Below are 18,531 nucleotides of genomic sequence, written 5' to 3'. Positions count from 1 at the left end.
TGGGTCCTAGCTGGCATCGCCGCGGTGCCGCGGGTTTCAGCCGAGCGGGACCCTCCTGGCCAGGGTGCTCCCGCCGGAGGGATCCCCTTCACTGGCGCCCAGGGCAGGGAGGGTCCGGGCCTGATCCCGGCGTCACCGCGCACCCAGCTCCCCGCCCCGATGGCCCCTATCAGGGTGAGGAACCCAAAAGCGCTGGATTTGAGCCCAAAGCTGAAGCTGCAGCTGCTCTGGACTCAGCCTGGTCCCCTCCCGGCGCTGGTTGTCCCCTGCCATCAGCCCGGCACGGGGACGCTGTCCCCCAGCCCTGCCCCGGGACCCACCGGCCGTGGGGACGGGGTGGCACAGGCTCCGGGTGGCTCGTGGCCGCGGGGGGGACAGGGTGGCATGGGGAGGTGACACGGGGGTCACCCGTGGGGGTCGTGAGAGGGGCTGCGAGAGCGAGGTGGGGGAGACGGAGTGGCCCGGGGGGACCCTGGGATGGCTCTGGGTGGCCCGGTGACGCCGGTGCCGGTGCTCGGTGATGCCGGTGCGGGTGACGCCGGGGATGCCGGTGCGGGGATGCCGGTGCCGGTGCTGGCTCCCGCAGTGCGGGGCTGGGGCCGGTGCCAGGTGCCGGCGGTGCCGAGCGGGTCCCCGGTGCCGGTGCCGGGGGTGGTGACGGTGCCGGTGCCGGTGCCGGTGCCGGGCGGGGCCCCCGCGGGCTGCGGGCGGTGCCGGCCCCGCCGCGGTATAAAGGGGCTGCGCGGGCCGGGCCGGGCGCACAGCGGCGGCGGCGGCCGGGGCGAGCGGCGGCACCGGCACCGGCAGCACCACGGTGAGTCCCCGTCCCCGTCCCCGTCCCCGTCCCCCCCGGTCTCTATCCCCCCTTCTCCCTCCCGGCCCCGGCCGCCCCCGCCCCCGGGGACCGGCCGCGTCCCCACCGGCAGCTCAGAGCCGCTACCGGCTGCACCGGGGGCTGCGGGGCGGGGGGAGGGACGGACGGACAGGACGGGGGCTGCTTCAGGGGGCGCTGCCGGTGCCACGGGGGTCCCTGGGGTGGGCTCTGCCCGTGGCTCCGCGCCCTGCCCGCACCCCCTCGCGTGTTCGTGCACCCCCCTCCCCCCCCCCCCGCTGCCCGTCCCCGGGTCCCCGTCCCGCAGCGGGGTGGGGGGGCCGGGCGCTGCCGCCCCCGTTGCCGGGGGTCCCGCCGCAGGCGGTCGAGGGGGCCGGGGGCTTTGGGGAGCCGTGCCCCGGCAGGGCCTGTCTCCCCCCGGGACACCCTGTGGCCGGGTCCCTGGCGTCCCCGTGCCCTTCCCCGTCCTCCGTGACGGGTGACGGCCGGGGCTGCGGGGCCGGGCCCACACACAGTGGGATGCTCGGGACACCCACACCCCGCCCAGCCCCATGCAGGCACTGGGAATGTCTCACCCCCAGAGTGGTGAGGGACAGGGTGGCGGTGGGGCAGCAGACGAGTGGGGTCCCGCCCACTTTCCCCTTTCGGGGAGCCAGGCGTGGGGTCGTGTCCCCTCGGCCGTGCCCTGACGCTGCCTGGTCCCCCCCAGATGCCAGTGAGCCTCTCCACGGCCCTGCGTGTCGTCGGGACCAGCCTCTTCGCCTTGGCGGTGCTGGGGGGCATCCTCGCTGCCTACGTCACGGGGTACCAGTTCATCCACACCGAGAAGCACTACCTCTCCTTCGGGCTCTACGGGGCCATCCTGGGGCTGCACCTCTTCATCCAGAGCCTCTTCGCCTTCCTGGAGCACCGGCGCATGCGGGGCGAGGGGCGGCCGGTGCGGCTGGGGCGCTCGGTTGCCCTCTGCATCGCCGCTTACCAGGAGGATCCCGACTACCTGAAGAAGTGCCTGCGCTCCGTCAAGCGCATCGCCTACCCCGACCTCAAAGTGGTGATGGTGGTGGATGGGAACGGGCCCGATGACAGCTACATGCTGGACATCTTCCACGAAGTGATGGGCTCCGAGCACTCGGGCAGCTACGTCTGGAGGAGCAACTTCCACGAACGGGGCGAGGGGGAGACGGACGCCGGGCTGCGGGAAGGGCTGGCCCGCGTCCAGGCGCTGGTGCGCGGCACCACCTACTCCTGCATCCTCCAGAAGTGGGGCGGGAAGCGGGAGGTCATGTACACGGCCTTCCGGGCGCTTGGAGACTCCGTGGACTACATCCAGGTGGATGGACGGGCTGCGCGCGCGGGGGGACGTGGGCGACGGGCGCTGTGCCCACGCGGCCGGGCAGAGGGGCGGCGGGAGGAGCAGCCCCCCAGCCTGCGGCAGCACCCGGCTGCCGGGCTCTGCATCCAGCCCCGTGCACCGGCTGCGAGTCACCGGCACTGGGCTTGGACGTGCCGCCAGGGCGGTCTGAGGGGTCGAGCCCTGCCCGCGAGGGTTTCGCATCACCGCCTCGGCTGGTGTCGCCCCATGGGACAGCGCGGGGTGCCGGGTCCCCACGCATGGGTGAGGGCTGGTGGCCCGGGGCAGCGGTGGCCGGGCACCGCGGTGCGCTCCGCTCCCTGCCACCGCCTGCCGGTCTCCGGAGCTCTGCCTCGTCTCGCCGGCCGCGGCTCGGGCTTGCCCGGCTGCGGGCTGGGCTGTCTGCCGGGCGCGTGTGGGCGGCGGGAGCGGGGCTCGACGTTCCCTCTGCCCCCCAGGTGTGTGACTCAGACACGGTGCTGGACCCCGCCTGCACCGCCGAGATGCTCCGCATCCTGGAGGCCGACCCCTGCGTCGGCGGCGTCGGCGGCGACGTCCAGGTACCCGGGTGGCGAGGGAAGGAGGGAGGGCGCCCCGGGGGGGGCGGCGAGGCTGCCGGGGTGGGGTTGCAGCGGTGCCGGAGCTCACGTCCGTCCCCTCCCCAGATCCTGAACAAGTACGACTCGTGGATCTCCTTCCTGAGCAGCGTGCGGTACTGGATGGCCTTCAACGTGGAGCGCGCCTGCCAGTCCTACTTCGGCTGCGTGCAGTGCATCAGCGGGCCCCTGGGCATGTACCGCAACACCCTGCTCCAGCAGTTCCTCGAGGACTGGTACCACCAGACCTTCCTGGGCAGCAAGTGCAGCTTCGGGGACGACCGACACCTCACCAACCGCGTCCTCAGCCTGGGCTACCAGACCAAGTACACGGCTCGCTCCAAGTGCCTGACGGAGACGCCCACCCGCTACCTGCGCTGGCTCAACCAGCAGACCCGCTGGAGCAAGTCTTACTTCCGCGAGTGGCTCTACAACGCCCTGTGGTTCCACAAGCACCACCTCTGGATGACCTACGAGTCGGTGGTGACCGGCTTTTTCCCCTTCTTCCTCATCGCCACCGTCATCCAGCTCTTCTACCGCGGCCGCATCTGGAACATCCTCCTCTTCCTGCTGACGGTGCAGCTAGTGGGTATCATCAAGGCCACCTACGCCTGCTTCCTGCGCGGCAACGCCGAGATGATCTTCATGTCCCTCTACGCCCTCCTCTACATGTCCAGCCTGCTGCCCGCCAAGATCTTCGCCATCGCCACCATCAACAAGTCGGGCTGGGGCACGTCGGGGCGCCGGACCATCGTGGTTAACTTTGTGGGGCTGCTGCCGGTGTCGGTGTGGGTGGCGGTGCTGCTGGGCGGGCTGGCCTACACCGCCTACAGCCAGGACCTCTTCAGCGAGACTGAGGTGGCCTTCCTCGTCTCGGGCGCCATCCTCTACGCCTGCTACTGGGTGGCCCTCCTCACCCTCTACCTGGCCATCGTGGCCCGGCGCTGCGGCAAGCGGCAGGAGCAGTGCGGGCTGGCCTTCGCCGAGGTCTGACAGCGGGCAGCGCCGGGCCGGCCCCGCGTGCCGGGGACGAGGTGACCGCTGCCGGTCCCCGCCTCGCCCGCCACCAACCCCGGCGCGGCCGGCACCGAGCCGTCGGGTAGCGCTGAGCGCGCCCGCCGCGGCGTTTCCGATCAAGTCTTACTGGTTTTGTTGTTGATTTGGGTTTGGTTTTGTTTTGTTTTTCTTATTATTTTCATTTTTCTGTACAAAGCGGGCTGCTGGCCGGGGAGAAGCTGAGCCGGGGCTGCCCGGTGCCGGGCTGGGCGCAGCAGGGGTGACGCCAGCGTCCCCCTCACCCGGTGCCGTACCGAGCACCCCAGCGTGCTGCGCGGAGCACCGCTGGCCGGGCTCCCCTCACCGCGCCGCCGCGGCTGTGCCCTCCGCCCTTCGGTGCTTTCCACGGGGACTCCATGCCCCCCTCCACGGTGCTACGGCGAAAAAAAAAAAAATATATAAAACCACCGGCCTCACGCGGCACCGTCTCCATCCGGCGCTGTGCTGGCACCGCTGGCTGGTGCTGCCTTGCCTCTGCCCCACAGCTGTTGTATGTGCGGGCACGTACCCACGGGGGAGCCCCCCCACGGCTCCCCCCAGCCCCTTTTGGGGGGTTCGGCTGCCCCAGGAGGGCAGCGCCTCCCTTCAGCTTTGCCAAAGAGCCAAGGGGGGGGACCCCGGCAAAAACAGGGGACACCGGGGCCCCCACGTACCAACCTTTCCCCTCCCCTGGGCCCTCTTTTTTTTTTAGGGCTTAAAAAAAAAAACAACAAACCTTTCTACAATCAAGCTTTTAGAATGTCTTGTTTAATTTAATACGAGGTTTTTTAGGAGACTTTTGTAGCTCTTTGGTATTCATACTTATTGCTAATTGTTTGTAAATCTATTTATTTTTTAACCTGCGGGGGGGGTTATTTTATTTTATTTTAATTTTTTTTTTCACATTTTGGAAAAGTCTGGGTTTTCTATCCTGATGGATTTGTCAAAATAAAGACTTGCTCAGAGGAAAGGGCGCTGTGTGGGGAGGCGAAGGGGTTGGAGATCCGCGCTCGGAGGAGGGTCCTGCCCGCCAGGATCCGTCTCCCCTGGGATGGCGGCCGGGTTTGTGTCTGGAAACGGAGTCATTTCACGGGGACGAGTGACCTGGGAAGGGCTCTGCGTGCCCAGATGCAGCATCCAGCACCCCAGGGTGGCCCCAGGAGTCCTCTGTAGAGACCAGGGCTGCCCCTGGGCCTCCCCGAGCCTCGGCCGCAGCGCCCGGGGCTGCCCGGCAGCAGAGCGGAGCCGCCGTCCCGCGTCCTCACGCCTTCTTGGGCACGTTGGTGATGATGGGCTTGGGGCGGGTTTTGAAGAGGAGCTTGGTTTTGATGAGGGCGGTGACGGCGTAGTGGGCGTGCGGCCCCGCGGGGCCGGGCTCGCCGCCCCCCTGCTTCACCAGGACGGCGAAGGGCTTCTCCAGCTGCACCGTTTTCCCGTAGAGGATGTGGTGGCCCACGACGAGCACGGGGACTCCCTGGGGAGAGAGGGCAGCGGCGGAGGGTGAGGGTGCGGGGGCCGCCGGGGCGGCGGCGGCGGCGGCGGGGGGCTGCCTCACCTCGCGGGTGTAGTGCAGGTCTCCCAGGAGGCTCCCCGCCAGCCCCCCGCTCTGCCGGGGCTCCACCTCGCCCTGCAGCTCCACCAGCACCCACTTCGCCAGGCCTCCGGCACCCGTCCTGCGGGAGAGAGACGGACTGTCACCCGCTGTCACCCGCCGTCACCCGCCGCCGGGGGCCGGGGGCTGCGGGGCCGGGGCGGGGGGCAGGCGCTGCCGCCACGGCCTTACCTGGAGATGACGATCTGCACCATGCTGCGGGCCCTGCCCGGTACCGGTAGGGACACGGTCAGCGCGGGGAGGGGGTCCCCGGTACCCCCGCGCCCTCCATGTGCGGATCCCCGACCCCAGGCCCCCCACCCCGAGCCCTGCGGCCCCCCCCATGCCCAGACCCCTCCCAGGCCCATGTCCACCTCCCCCCTCCCGGGCCCACGCCCCCTCCAGGCCCTGCAGCCCCCCAGGCCGCCGCCGTTCGGCGGGGCGCTGCTGCCCTCCAGCGGCCCCGGTGGGACCGGACCGGACCGGACCAGGCCGGGGGGTGCAGCCCAGCCCGGTCAAGCCCCTCCCCGCCCCCGACTCCCGCCCGCTTCCCGGAGCCCCCGCCCCGGTCCGCTCCTCCCCCCCCCCCCCGCGCCCCGGTCCCGCACCCCGGCCCGGGTCCGCAGCGCCCGAATCTCCCGCCGCGCCGCGCTTCCGCTTCCGCTTCCGGTACCGCCCGGCGCGGGGGGGGGGAGGGGGCGGGAAGCGGTTCCGGCTCCGGGTGCGCCGCGCGCACGTGCGGGGCTGCGCGGCGCGGCGCGGGATGGGGGAGTTCGCGGTGCACCGGGTGCGGTTCTTCGGGCTGGTGCCGGCCGGCGTGCGCTGCCTGGCCTGCCAGCCCCGCGGCGGCCGCCTGGCCCTGGCCCGCACCGACGGCGCCGTCGAGGTGTACAACTTCGCCGCCAACTACTTCCAGGAGAAGGTGAGCGGGCCGTCCCGGGCTATGCGGGGCCGTCCCGGGCTATGCGGGGCCATGCCAGGCCGGGCCGTACCGAGCTGTGCCAGGCTGAGCTGTGCTGAGATGTACCGGGCTGTGCCGAGCCACAACGGGCCGTGCCGGGCTGTACCAGGCTGTGCCAAGCCATACTGAGGCGTGCTAAGCCATACCGGGCTGTACTGAGCCGTACTGAACCATATCAACCCGTAGCTGGCTGTAGCAGCCTGTCCTGGGCCATGCCAAGCCGTACCAGGCCATAGCAGGCTGTGCCGAGCTGGGCCAGGCTTTGCCAAGCCATACTGAGCCTTGCTGGGCCATGCTAGGCTGTACCAGGCCATGCCGAGCCATACTGAGTCGTGCTAAGCCATGCCAGGTTGTACCAGGCTGTGCCAAGCCATACCCGGCCGTACCAGCCTCTGCTGAGCTATACTGGGCCATAGCGGGCCGTACTGGCCTGTACTGAGCTGTACTGGGCCATGCCAAGCCATACTGGGCTGTACCGAGCTGGGCTAACGGTCATCCCTCCGCAGGTGATCCCCGGACACGAGACCCGGTCGGTGGAAGCCCTGTGCTGGGCGGCGGGAGAGCGGCTCTTCGGGGCCGGCCTGGGCGGGGACATCACGGAGTACGACCTGGCCCGGCTGTGCGCGGCCCGCTCCGTCGATGGCGGCGGGGGACCCATCTGGAGCATGGCGGCCAACGGCAGCGGCACGCAGCTGGCGGTGAGAGCGACCGGGAACGGGGCAGGGACGGAGGGAGAGGGGCTGACCCCGTCCCACCGGGGCTGACCCCGACCCCCCGCAGATCGGCTGCGAGGACGGCTCCGTTAAACTCTTCCAAGTTGTGCCCGGGGGGATCCAGTTCGAGCGGAACCTGGACAGGCGGAAAGGTGAGTCCGGGAGGGCTCGGCGCTGCAGCGGCACCGGCCCTGCGCCTGGCCTGTCTGTCCCGGCTGCCCCGAGAGATGGGGAGAAACTCTTCAGCAGCGCCTGTTGGGACAGGACGAGGGCTACCGGTTTCAGAATAGAGGGAGGCTCGTTCAGGCTGGATACAAGGAAAAAGAAAATTACGCTGAGGGCGGTGGAGCACTGGCCCAGGTTGCCCAGAGAGGCGGTGGATGCCCCATCCCTGGGAACATCCCAGGCCAGGTTGGCCGGGGCTCTGAGCAACCTGATCTGGTTGGAGATGTCCCTGCGCCTGGCAGGGGGGTTGGACTGGGTGGGCTTCAACGGTCCCTTCCCACCCAAACCCTTCTGTGATTCCGGGATTGTACGACTGCGGGTCCACGGGGTCACGTCTGGAGCTTCCTTCCCCGCAGGCCGCATCCTCTGCCTGTCCTGGCACCCGTCGGACACTCACATAGCGGCCGGCTCCATCGACATCCTCCGCGTGTTTGACGTCTCTTCAGGTAGCTCGCGCCCCGAGCCCGCCCTGTCCCCCGCCCCGGGGACCGGCAGCACCGGTGCTGTGGGGGGATCCCCGTGCCACCCCCAGCCGTCCTTCCCCCGTCTCAGGCCAGACCGCCCAGAGGATCATGGTGAACTACCACGTGCAGAAGGTGAAGCGCGAGTGCATCGTGTGGAGCATCGCCTTCCTCTCCAGCGGCACCGTCGTCACCTCGGACTCCTTCGGGAGGGTGCAGTTCTGGGACTGGGAGCGGGGGACGCTGCTGGAGTCCCACACCGTCAGCACCTCGGCCGTCCTCTCGCTGGCCGTGTCGGAGGTGGGCGAGACCCCCGAGTCCTCCCCGGGTATTTGGGGGCCCGTCTCGGCTCCTCTGCGCCGGGCTGAAGGTGCTCGGGTAGGAGCTGCCCCTGCCTGCCTCCCGGTCCTGCCCGTTCATTCCTCCCGTCCCGGTTTCCCCCTCCAGAACGAGGACAGCATCATCGTGGGCACCTCCTCCGGGGCCACCTACCAGTTTCAGCTGCTGCCGGTGAAGATGGGCAGCCTGGAGAAGCGCTGGGTGCGGACGAAACCCTTCCAGCATCACACCCACGACGTGCGAGCTGTGGCGCACAGCTCCACCGCTCTCATCTCCGGAGGTAGGACTGGCTGTGGTCACGGCGGGGCGTGGGTCTCTCCCCCGGTAGCGGTTCGGCTGATGTGGGCTTGGTTCGCAGGCCTGGACGCCCAGCTGGTGATCCGCCCGCTGATGGAGAAGATGCAGAAGAAAGGCTACGAGGCAGCGCTCCGCAAATTCACCTTCCCCCACGTGAGTGCTGCTCCGAGTGGGGTCTCGCGGCTGGTGGAGTGGGCTGGCAGGGCTGGCTCTTCCCGTGGGAGAGGACTGGCCCTCCCTGCCCCGCTGGGTCCCCTCCCTGCCCCGCTGGGTCCCCTCCCTGCCCCGGCACATCTGAAGGCTCCCACCGTGGAGCCGGCGAGGAGGTGGAAGTTGAGAAGCTCGTCTTGCTGGTCCTACTGGGTCTCCATCTCCGGGCTCCCATCCCACGGGACCCGGTCCTTCCTCTCCCCCGCCCCGGAGTCTCCGGCACCCCAGGGCGTTTTGGCTTTGGCCCAGCCCTTTCTGCCAGGCTGCGGGCCCATGGCAGCCTGCCTGTTTCTGCACGCAGCGACGCCTCGTCTCCTGTGCCAGGAAAGCCCGGCTGCTCCTCTTCCAGTTCTCCCAGCACCTGGAGCTCTGGAGACTCGGCTCCACCGAGGAGACCGGTGAGTGGCAAGGCCCAGCTCTCCGGTGCAAGCCCCGTGGCAGAGCCTGCGCTGCCTGCGGGATTTTGGGCGGGAACGGTGCTGCCGTTTGGGCAGCGGAGGGGTGGTTTAGCCCGGGCCCCTTCCTCCCCACAGCCCTGCGCTGGTGTGACAGCCGCAGGCAGGGCTGCGTTTCGCAGCGCAGCGCGTGCCTGGGCGGGGGCTGCACAGCCCGTGTGAGGCTGCGCTCGTGCTTCCGGTGACCCCGGGCCGGGCCCTGGGGCGTTCACCCTCGGGGGAGGTTGGGGAAGGGTCTGTGCTCTCCCTGGGGTGCCGCTCGACAGGACCTGCGCGGTTTCCTTGCCGTTGCTGATGCGCCGCGTGGTTTCTTGTCGTCCCAGGAAAGGACGGCGAGGTCCTTCGCCTGTGCCGCATGCCGGAGCACCTCGTGCAGCTGAAGAGCAAGGTAGGGCTGAGCCGGGGCCGGGGTCCCTGGCGCCCGCCCCGCCGCGGGAGGGGGCTCAGCCGCCTCTGAGCTGCCTGTGCCAGGCTGCCGGGGGGTCTCACGGACCCCGCTCGGCCCCTCTGCCTTTCCAGGGCCCGGAGCACATCTACTGCAGCTGCGTCTCGCCCTGCGGCGGCTGGGTCGCCTACTCCACGGCCTCCCGCTTCCACCTCTACCGACTGCGCTACGAGGGTGACGGCGTCAGCGTCAGGAAGGTGAGGAGGGGGACAGGCCGCCCCGCTGCCGGGGAGGGGCGGTGGGTGGCTGCGGGGTGCCGGGGGGCGGCACAGCCGGCGTCGCTCACAGGGAGCGAGGGCAGCAGCGATCGGTGGCTGCCAGCACTGCTTTTTCCCCCCTTTTCAAGGTCCCCAAAGTGCCCAAGCTACTGCTCCCGGCCTACCAGCTCCAGTTCTCCGCCGACTCCGGCAGCCTCTTTGTTGCCTCCGCACGAGGCTCCGTCCACGTCCTCCAGCTGCTGGAGCCGGGGGGCTGCAGACACCTGCACACCTTTCGGCCGCCCTCAGGTTTGGGCTGCTGGGGAGCCGGGGTGGTGCTGGGGGGGTCCCCGGGCTCTGAGTCCCGTCCCCGGTGCGGGCGCAGAGGGGTGCACGGGGCCTGAGGCACGTGGGTCCTTCCCCCACTGCGCCCCGTGTTTGTGCTGCCCTGACACGGGCAGGGAGCGGGGCACCCGGCTGGGCAGCGGGGTCTGGATGTCCCCTGGGGTGGGTCTGGGGGCTACTTGCGGGCCGAGCGGCCGTTACAGCCGCAGGGGGTGTTTCGCAGGGTCCCCCGAGGCCGTTTACCTGCTGGCAGCGAGCGCGGACGGGCACTGGCTGGCGGCGGTCGGCGGGGACTGGGCGATCCACATCTACAACCTGAAATGCTTCAAGGTAGGGGCGGGTGCCGGAGCGCGCCGCGGGAGTGACCCCTGCTGCCTTCCTGCCCCGGGGGACACCCCTCCCTGGGAGCCATCGCTGCAGCCCCGGTGCAGGGCTGGGGGTGGCTGTGAGGAAGAGGGGGGTCAGCAGCGGCCCCGGTTGCGCCCCTCAGCGTGCCGTCCCCTCCTGCCCCGCAGCATCACTGTACGGTGCCCACGTACAGCTGCGCGGTGACGGCCATCGCCATCCACCCCGTCACCAACAACCTCGTCATCGCCTACTCGGACCAGCAGGTAGGAGCTCTCCAGGTCGCGGCCCTGCGCCTCTCTCCGTGGACTCGGGGCGGTTTGGCCGCAGCGCTCGCGGCCCCGCTGGAGCAGGGGCTGGCGCTGACGCCGGGGAGGACGGGACGTCGCGAGCCACCCCGTCTCGCCTCTCCAGCTGTTTGAGTTCAGCGTCCCCGAGAAGCAATACACGGCCTGGAGCCGCACGGTGCAGAACTGCGGGCTGCACAAGGTGTGGCTGGAGCGGGACACGCCCATCACCCACATCGCCTTCAACCCCAAGAACCCCGCGCACATCCTGCTCCACGACATCTACATGTTCTGCATCCTCGACAAGTCCCTGGTGAGCCGCGCACCCGGTTGGCGGGGCCGGGCTTGTGCCCGCGGCACCTCCGTGCCCCGCCGGGAGCGGAGGGAGGGGAGCGCGGCGGTCCGGGCGGCGCTGACGCGCGCCGCGCGCTTTCCTCGCAGCCGTTGCCGGACAACAGCGCCCTCCTGATGAACCAGAGCACCCTGAAGCAGCTCCCGGAAACGGCCAGGCAGCGGCAGCTCCACGCCTTCAAGATCTGCAAAAAGTTCCAGGTGGGTTGGCGGCGTCGCTGGGTGCGTGCCGCACCGAGGGAGGGGGTGTCCTGGCGAAATCGCCTGCTCTTGGGCTCCCGGTGCCGTACCAGCGCCGCGCGGCAGAGCGGAGCTGGGTGTCGGTCACGGTGCTGCGATCTCGTGGGCCGCGATTGCCCGACAGCACGGACCCGGAGCCGGCTGCTGACGCAGCTCTGCGCGGCCGAGCCCGGCAAACCGAGGCGTTGGGAAGCCGGCGCCGCGCTCTCATCTCCTGCCCCGCTCTCCGCAGCCGTTGCTTTTTGCCGACCTGCTGGACGAAAACTCCCTGGTGATGGTGGAGCGACCCATCATGGACGTCAAGACGCAGCTGCCGTTGCCCATCCAACAGAAGAAATTCGGCACCTGACCGCCGCCGCGCCAACAAACCCCTCCCCCTAAAAAAACTTTTGGCTTTTTCATGGAATAAACCCATTCTGCCCCCCAAAAATTTGGCTTTTCTGAGGAATTAACCCCGCGCCGGCCCCCAAAAATTTTGGCTTTTCCGAGGAATAAACCCCTGACGGTGGTGGGCTCCCGTCTTTTCCCTTCTGCCGCCGAAGACGCTGCGGCCTTGCCCCCCGGGGTGAGGAGGGAGGTGGGAGCAAAATGCCGTTTTGCTGGGTTTTGGGATTTTTTCCTTTTCCCTGAGGAAGTTTGGGAGAGCGGGGGGCGGAATATGGAGAGCGGGGCGTGAAAAAGGGCACGGGGCGCGAAAAAAGGTGCGGGCGGGGCGTCAGCGCGTCGCTGCGGCGATTGGTCGCCCCGGCGGGAGGGGAGGGGCGTCCCAACCCCGCCTGTCCCGCCACTCCGAGCCTATCGCAGCGCGCCATGCGGGCGAGGGGGGCGTGGCCACGGAGCCCTCCCCTTAAGCCCCGCCCCTTCTCCCCGGTAAAACGGCAGCGGCGGCGGCATGGCCGTTTGGACCCGGGCTTGTAAAACCGGACTATTGGAACTTTTGTTGCGGGAACGTTGGGTGCGGGTCGCGGCGGAGCTGAAAGGCGAAACGTTGAGCCTGACGGCGGAAGCGGCGGCAGCGGCGGCCGCCAACGGCGCGGTGAACGGCGAAGCGGAGGCGGCCGGCGGCGTGCGGAGGGTGCGGGTGGTGAAGGCGGAGGCGGGGGGGTTGGGTATCAGCATCAAGGGAGGGAGGGAGAACCGTATGCCGGTGCTCATCTCCCGCATCTTCCCGGGATTGGCGGCGGAACGCAGCGGGGCGCTTCGCCTGGGCGACGCCATCCTGGCCGTTAACGGCGTCGATCTCCGGGATGCCACCCACGACCAAGCCGTCCAAGCCCTGAAGCGAGCCGGGAGGGAAGTCATCCTCGAAGGTACCGGATAACCCACCCCCTTCCCCTCCCCGCTGCTTCCCCCCGCCCCCGTCCCGTTACCGGATCCCACCGCTGTCACCCCTTTCCCCCTACCCCGCTCACTGGTGTGTGTGTGTCCCCCAAAAAACCCCCAACCCCACTGCGTCCCCCTCCCCGTGCTCGCGCTGGGACCGGGACCCCTCCCATGTTTACGCTGGGACAGGGACCCCTCCCATTTGGGGACGAGGATGGGCCACCTCGGCTCACTGTGTCCCCGCTCCGGCACGGAGCTGGGATCCCCCGGCTGCAGCGTCCCGCAAGGAACAGGGTGACCCGAGCCCCCCGGAATGGCTGCTTGCGCCCCCCAAGTCCCCAGGGAGGGGCTGTGACCGGGGAGCGGGTTTGGGGTGTCCCCGTGGGCTCCGTGCCTGGTTCCTCGGAGCCACCGGCTCCTGCCCGACCAGTTCCCGGCAGCGCGACAAGCTCGGGCAGGACCCGCCTGGCGCGGTGGCCCGCGGCACGGGGCTGGCGCCGTGGGGCAGCGGGAGGACGCCGGCCCCCCGTGCTGTGGGTCAGGGCGGACCGCGCACGGCCGTGGTGCCCCGCGCACTGTCCTGGCGAGGCCGCCTGTCCCCCGGTGCGCGGGGCCGCTCCGTGGACACGGTCCTGGTGAGCAATGGGCACGCCCGCCTGCTCCCGCCACACTGCGCCGGCACCAGGGCGGGCAGTGGGCTGCGCGGCTCAGCCGCGGCTGGGGGCTGCGGGGGCCGACGTGGAGCTGCGGCGTTGGGCTGGGGGTTTGGACAGCTGGTGCGTCAGGGCCGGCATCGCAGGCGGCCGGAGTCCCCGCAGGACCCCGTGCCGGATTCACCGCCGCCCCACCGCGGCCTTCCCCCCGCCCCCCGCTCCCGGCTCACGCCGCCCGGCCGTTTGATCCTGTCCCACAGGAGCTCCGGCCTCGTGGCGTGTTTGTCCCTCGCTTCCGCCATGGGCGCCGCGGCAGCCGCCCCTTCCCTTCCCGTCGCGGCTGCGGGGCTGCTCATCCGACGGCCGTGGCTGCCCCACGGGACGGTCCGGCGGCTGGCTGGCGTCGGCGGGCCCCGCAGAGGAGCTGGGGAAGACCTCAACCGCGCCGTCCCGCCCCGCCAGCCCCCGGCGCTGCAACTGCCCTGGCTCCCGGGCACGTGCCGGGCCTTCGCCCGTGCCCTAGGCCGACGACGGAGCATGGGAGCTGGAGCCCTGCACCAGAGCCCCCACCCCGGGCACCGCGTTTGGCCGCAGGGACCCACGCCGAGCACCTTCCTCCCAGGGTGCCCGCAGGTGCACAGCACGCTCCAGCATGTTCCGGCACGCTGGGGGAAGGGAGCCCTTCCGCCTCTGCCGGGGAGCTGCGGGCAGCGCTGCCAGCCGGCGAGGGGAAGGCTGGGTGCAGGAGCCGACCCACGTAACGCGCGGGGAGACCCCTCCGGTGTTTCCCCTCCGGCCCTGCGGACGGCCCGATGCCGTCCGGGTGAGGCGGGCGCTAACCCGGCGCTGCCGCGCAGCCGGAGCAGCAGCCTTCCTGCAGCGGGTCGGGCGAGGGGTGCAGGCGGCGGCCGGGTTTCCTTTGCGGCCAGCGCGTAGGCGGGACGGCAGCGGCTGCAGCGGGGCGGCTGCACGCCGGCCGCCGGCTCGCCGGGAGCAGCAGAGGCGGCTGCAGGTGCCGCTGGTTTTGCACCCGCCAGCACGGGGGGCTCTGCGCCCTCCCGCCGCGGAAAGTGCCGGGCTGGAGGCAGCGGCCCACATCTGGCCAACAGCTGCCGAGCGGCCTGAGCCGCTGCCCTGCCGGGCTCGGCCAGGCAGCGGGATTAGGGGTGCGCGGGGCCGGCGCTAATCCCGGGATCAGCGCGGCGGCAGGCTAATATTAACTCGTTTGCTGCCCGCAGCAAGGACAAGCGCCTCGTGGCAGCGCGTCCCCACCCTGCCGCGCCGCTCGGCTCAGCAAATCTGGCGGGAAGGTGGGGGCCGGCCTGCCCCGCTCCCCATCCCTGCCGCCATCGCCCTGCCCGCGCCGTGGCAGATGTCGGCCTCCGGCACCGGGGGTCTGGCGGTGGCGCGACCGGCCGGGGACAGGAACCGGGCTGTGCCGTCGTTCCCGCTCCGGCGAAGCGCCGCTGGGCTGGCTGCGGTGGGCTCCTCGCTTTCCCTGGGCGGCGGGAGCTTTGCTTCGCCATGGGTTGCAGTTTATTTCCTTTATTCTGTTTGGTTTTAACTCCCCGCTGCCCCGCGGCGTGCGGGCGTTGCCGTTCCCGGGAGGACGGGCTGCCGGGGCTTGGCGCAGGCAGGACGCTCGTTCGTGGCACGCGTGTCGGCCGAGGAGCCGCGTCCCGGGGGAGCAGCTCTCAACTTTCCATCCCACGCGGCCGCGGCCCCGCCGGCTGGTGCTCCCTGACATCTCGAAGGCACCGGCTTTTCCCGGAGCGTGGCGGCCGGCCCAGCCCTCGGCGTCGGTGAGGCCGCGGCTCCCGCTCGCCCTGTCCGGCGTCGGGGTGGGCTCCGGGGTGCCGGCCCCTCGCCAGGGCTCGGCTTTCGGCTGGGCTGGGTGGTGCTCGGTGAGGGACGATCCCAGGGGAACAGCAGCCGGTGCCTCCTTCCTTCCTGCCTGGCCTGGAGAGGAGCGTGGAGCCGGGATGTCCTGGCTGCAAACCTTCCTCCTCCTCCTCGTCTTCGTCCTGCCAGCCCGCATCGGCTCCCGCGGCCCTGGAAACTTGGCGGGCGCGGGTCAGGATGGGCTGCAGGCTGACCTCCTGCCCGGCCCCATTGTGCTGCGCCGCCTTCCCTTTCCGACGCCGGCTGCCGGTAACCGGGATGAGCCGCCAGCGCCCGGCCTTCTCCGGGACACCTCCGTCTTGGGGCAGGGTGGGACCCTCCGGGCCGTGCCCTTTCCTGCTGCCCCGCGGCCCCCCAGGGCTGGCCGAGACCCCGCGGTGGGAGCACCCCCGGGACGCGGGGGGGCTGCGGGACCCCTGCCCGGCGCTCATGTCTGCGTTGTCCCCCCCTGCGCAGTGAAGTTCATGCGGGAGGTGACCCCCTACATCAAGAAGCCCTCGCTGGTGTCGGACCTGCCGTGGGAGGGGGCGGCCCCGCAGTCGCCCAGCCTGAGCGGCAGCGAGGACTCGGGCTCCCCCCAGCACCAGGGCCCCCGCGACCGCAAGGTGATCCCCCTGAAGATGTGCTTCGCCGCCCGGAACCTCAGCATGCCCGACCTGGAGAACAGGTGAGCGCCGGCGCCGCCCGTGCCCCCCGCCACCCGGAAGCCCGGCGGTCGCTGGTGCGGGAGACCCCACGGACCCCCCCCGGCACAGGGCTGGGGGCTGCCCCCCGCCGCAGCCATGCCCTCACGCTTCCCTCGCCGAGCCGTGAATGGAAGGTCTGGGGATTTTGGCAGGGCTGTGCCGTGTCCCCCTCAGCCCCCTGGGGGTGGCTGGCAGCCCCACCCTGCCCACGGAAAGGGGGGACCCTGCGAATCCCCCCGGCTCTGCCTGCCGGAGCCCCAAACCAGTGCGTCCAGTTTGCCGGGCAGGGGCACGCTCGGCCGGGCGCCGCCGTCCCAGCCAGCGCCGCGTCCCCTCGCAGGCTGATCGAGCTGCACTCGCCGGACAGCCGCAACACCCTGATCCTGCGCTGCAAGGACACGGCCACCGCGCACTCCTGGTTCGCCGCCCTGCACGCCAACATCGCCGCCCTGCTCCCCCAGGTCCTGGCCGAGCTCAACGCCATGCTGGGCACCGGCGGCTCCGCGGCCGGCGGCAGGGAGGTGAAGCACATCGCCTGGCTGGCCGAGCAGGTACGCGGCGCCGGGGCCGTCCCGCTTCCCGGGGCTGTGCCGAAGGTGCCGGCGCTGCCCGCTGCCGTCCCTGCGCACGGCAGCGCCGACGGGGCTATGGTTGCGGCCGCGCGGCTGCTGAAGAACCCTGCCGCCGGCCTCGGCCGCCCTCCCGTTCCCCCCGCCAGCTGCACCCCGGCCCAGGCAGCGCTTCCATGCCCTCCGCCCCCCTCTCCCACCGGGATTTCCCAGTTTGGCCCCAGAAAAGGGGTGGGAGGCTGCTCGTGACACGGCTTCCCGGGACGGCCGCCCTGGGCAGCACCTTGCGCGGCTTCACGCGGGCACGGTGACGCGGAGCGGCTGGCCTGCGGCCGGCTTGGCCACGGGTGCGGGGAGTGGGGTGCCCGGCCGGCGGCGGGCGCCTGCCCCCCCCAGTGCCCCTCACCCGTCTCTTCCAGGCGCGCCTGGATGGGGGGCGGCAGCAGTGGCGGCCGGTCCTGATGGCGGTGACGGAGAAGGACCTGCTGCTGTACGACGGGATGCCCTGGACCAGGGACGCCTGGGCCTCCCCGTGCCACAGCTACCCGCTGGTGGCTACCAGGTGGGCTGGGGGGGCCGGCTCTGTCCGCCCGCGCACCCCGGGCCGCAGCCCGCTCTGGAGCGGGGAGGGAGACCCCGGAATGCCGATGCGCGTGGGCCGGCGTGGTGCTGGTGCCGCCACCGCGCCCCTGACGCCCGCTCCCTCCGTGTCCCCCCGCCCCAGGCTGGTACACTCGGGCTCGGGCCACCGCTCGCCCGCCCTGGGCTCGGAGCTGACGTTCGCCACGCGGACGGGCTCTCGCCAGGGCGTGGAGATGCACGTGTTCCGCGTGGAGACCCACCGCGACCTCTCCTCCTGGACGCGCGTCCTCGTCCAGGGCTGCCACGCCGCCGCCGAGCTGATCAAGGAGGTGACTGTGGGTGAGTGCCGCGGTGGCGGGGGGACCCCCGGCTCCCCCCTTCCCTCCCGGGCCTGCGGGGCATCGTGGGCGGGGGTGCTGAGCCCTGCCCGCGCCCGCAGGCTGTACGCTGGGGGGGCAGGAGGTCCAGCTCTGCGTCCACTACGAGGGCGGCTTCACCATCTCCCGCGAGGAGCCGGGCGGCAGCGTGCTGTTCCGCTACCCCTACGAGCGGCTGAAGATGTCGGCGGACGACGGCATCAGGACCCTCTACCTGGACTTCGGGGGACCCGAGGGGGAGCTGGTGAGGGGGGGGCAGCCGGGCTCACCCCACAGTTTGGGGGTCCTCCCCCCGTGGCGGCTCCCGCTGCCCCCCATCCCTGCAGCGTCGGGGATGGCCGGATCCCCCGGGTGCCGCTGGTCGGGAGCCCCCAGCCGCGGCTATGAGACCCCGGGGGTTTGGGGTGCCGGTTTTGGGGGGGGTGCTGACGGCGCTCTTTGTCCCCCCCGCCCCAGGCGCTGGACCTGCACTCCTGCCCCAAGCCCATCGTCTTCGTGCTGCACACCTTCCTCTCGGCCAAAGTCACCCGCATGGGGCTGCTGGCGTAGGGGGCCCCCGCCCGCCGCCCCCCCACCACAAACCAGCTGGGGGCAGTGCGGGGGCCCCCCCCAGCCCCTCCTGCCCCACCAGTGCCTTGCCGGGGCCGGGACTCGTCGCCCTCAGAGCTGCCGGGGCCGTGGCAGGACGGCTGCCCAGGGTGGGGGCGAGCCCTTCCCGCCCCCCCCCGCCAGCGGTCCCGGCCCCCCGCCCCGGTGCCGGGGGCGCAGACACCAGCTTTAATCCCCCTGGGCCTGAAGCCATCGCCGATCTCACCGCCTGTGCCTTGCCGGGGGCTCAGCCTGGCCCCCACCCCACGGGGCCCCCCCCCAGCAGGACCCCCGCTGCTCCCCCTGACCGTGTTTGGGGGGGGTCAGCACCCTCCCTGGCTGGGGGCTTGCCCAAAAGAGGTCATGTCCCCGCGCGGGATGGTGCTTGGGCCGTGGGCGCCCCCCCCACCCCCCCATTGCTGCAGCACGGGGTCCCTTTGCCCTGCTCAGGGTGGGGGGCACTGGCGGGTACAAAGGGGGCTGCCCCCCCACGCCGGGGGGGCTCGGACCCCCACTGCTGCCCACAGGGCTGGGGCTGTGACCCCCCCAAACCTTCCAAAGCCAGAAAACAAATG

General features: G+C 71.2%; 4 protein-coding genes across 4 annotated transcripts; 3 read left to right on the top strand and 1 right to left on the bottom strand.

Moving 5' to 3' along the window:
- Positions 1-1,541: 1,541 nt before the first annotated feature.
- On the top strand, positions 1,542-3,772 carry HAS3 (hyaluronan synthase 3). The gene is made up of 3 exons (XM_086758377.1): positions 1,542-2,162; positions 2,642-2,743; positions 2,849-3,772. The coding sequence occupies exons 1-3, from the start codon at positions 1,542-1,544 to the stop codon at positions 3,770-3,772; spliced, it is 1,647 nt and encodes a 548-aa protein (XP_086614503.1).
- Positions 3,773-4,563: 791 nt separating this feature from the next.
- CHTF8 (chromosome transmission fidelity factor 8) lies at positions 4,564-6,067 on the bottom strand. The gene is made up of 4 exons (XM_086758210.1): positions 6,014-6,067; positions 5,598-5,630; positions 5,370-5,487; positions 4,564-5,288 (listed from the first exon to the last, which is right to left on the bottom strand). The coding sequence occupies exons 2-4, from the start codon at positions 5,618-5,620 to the stop codon at positions 5,076-5,078; spliced, it is 354 nt and encodes a 117-aa protein (XP_086614336.1). The 5' UTR covers positions 5,621-5,630; positions 6,014-6,067; the 3' UTR covers positions 4,564-5,075.
- A 51-nt stretch (positions 6,068-6,118) lies between these two features.
- UTP4 (UTP4 small subunit processome component) lies at positions 6,119-11,706 on the top strand. Its single transcript, XM_086758376.1, has 16 exons — positions 6,119-6,327; positions 6,873-7,064; positions 7,147-7,231; positions 7,661-7,750; positions 7,857-8,065; positions 8,213-8,384; positions 8,463-8,554; positions 8,913-9,009; positions 9,390-9,454; positions 9,586-9,708; positions 9,858-10,017; positions 10,277-10,383; positions 10,569-10,664; positions 10,813-10,998; positions 11,127-11,237; positions 11,509-11,706. The coding sequence occupies exons 1-16, from the start codon at positions 6,169-6,171 to the stop codon at positions 11,623-11,625; spliced, it is 2,061 nt and encodes a 686-aa protein (XP_086614502.1). The 5' UTR covers positions 6,119-6,168; the 3' UTR covers positions 11,626-11,706.
- A 453-nt stretch (positions 11,707-12,159) lies between these two features.
- On the top strand, positions 12,160-18,044 carry SNTB2 (syntrophin beta 2). Its single transcript, XM_086758378.1, has 7 exons — positions 12,160-12,586; positions 15,611-15,821; positions 16,181-16,391; positions 16,829-16,971; positions 17,134-17,330; positions 17,431-17,612; positions 17,825-18,044. Exons 1-7 carry the CDS (start codon positions 12,169-12,171, stop codon positions 17,915-17,917), a joined length of 1,455 nt encoding a protein of 484 aa, XP_086614504.1. The 5' UTR covers positions 12,160-12,168; the 3' UTR covers positions 17,918-18,044.
- The last annotated feature ends 487 nt before the right edge of the window (positions 18,045-18,531 follow it).

Source organism: Chlamydotis macqueenii, chromosome 13 (genome assembly GCF_036417535.1).
Source record: "Chlamydotis macqueenii isolate bChlMac1 chromosome 13, bChlMac1.mat, whole genome shotgun sequence".
NCBI classification, from domain to species: domain Eukaryota; kingdom Metazoa; phylum Chordata; class Aves; order Otidiformes; family Otididae; genus Chlamydotis; species Chlamydotis macqueenii.
Note: the sequence above shows the minus strand (reverse complement) of the source record. Positions and strands in the feature narration are given on the sequence as shown.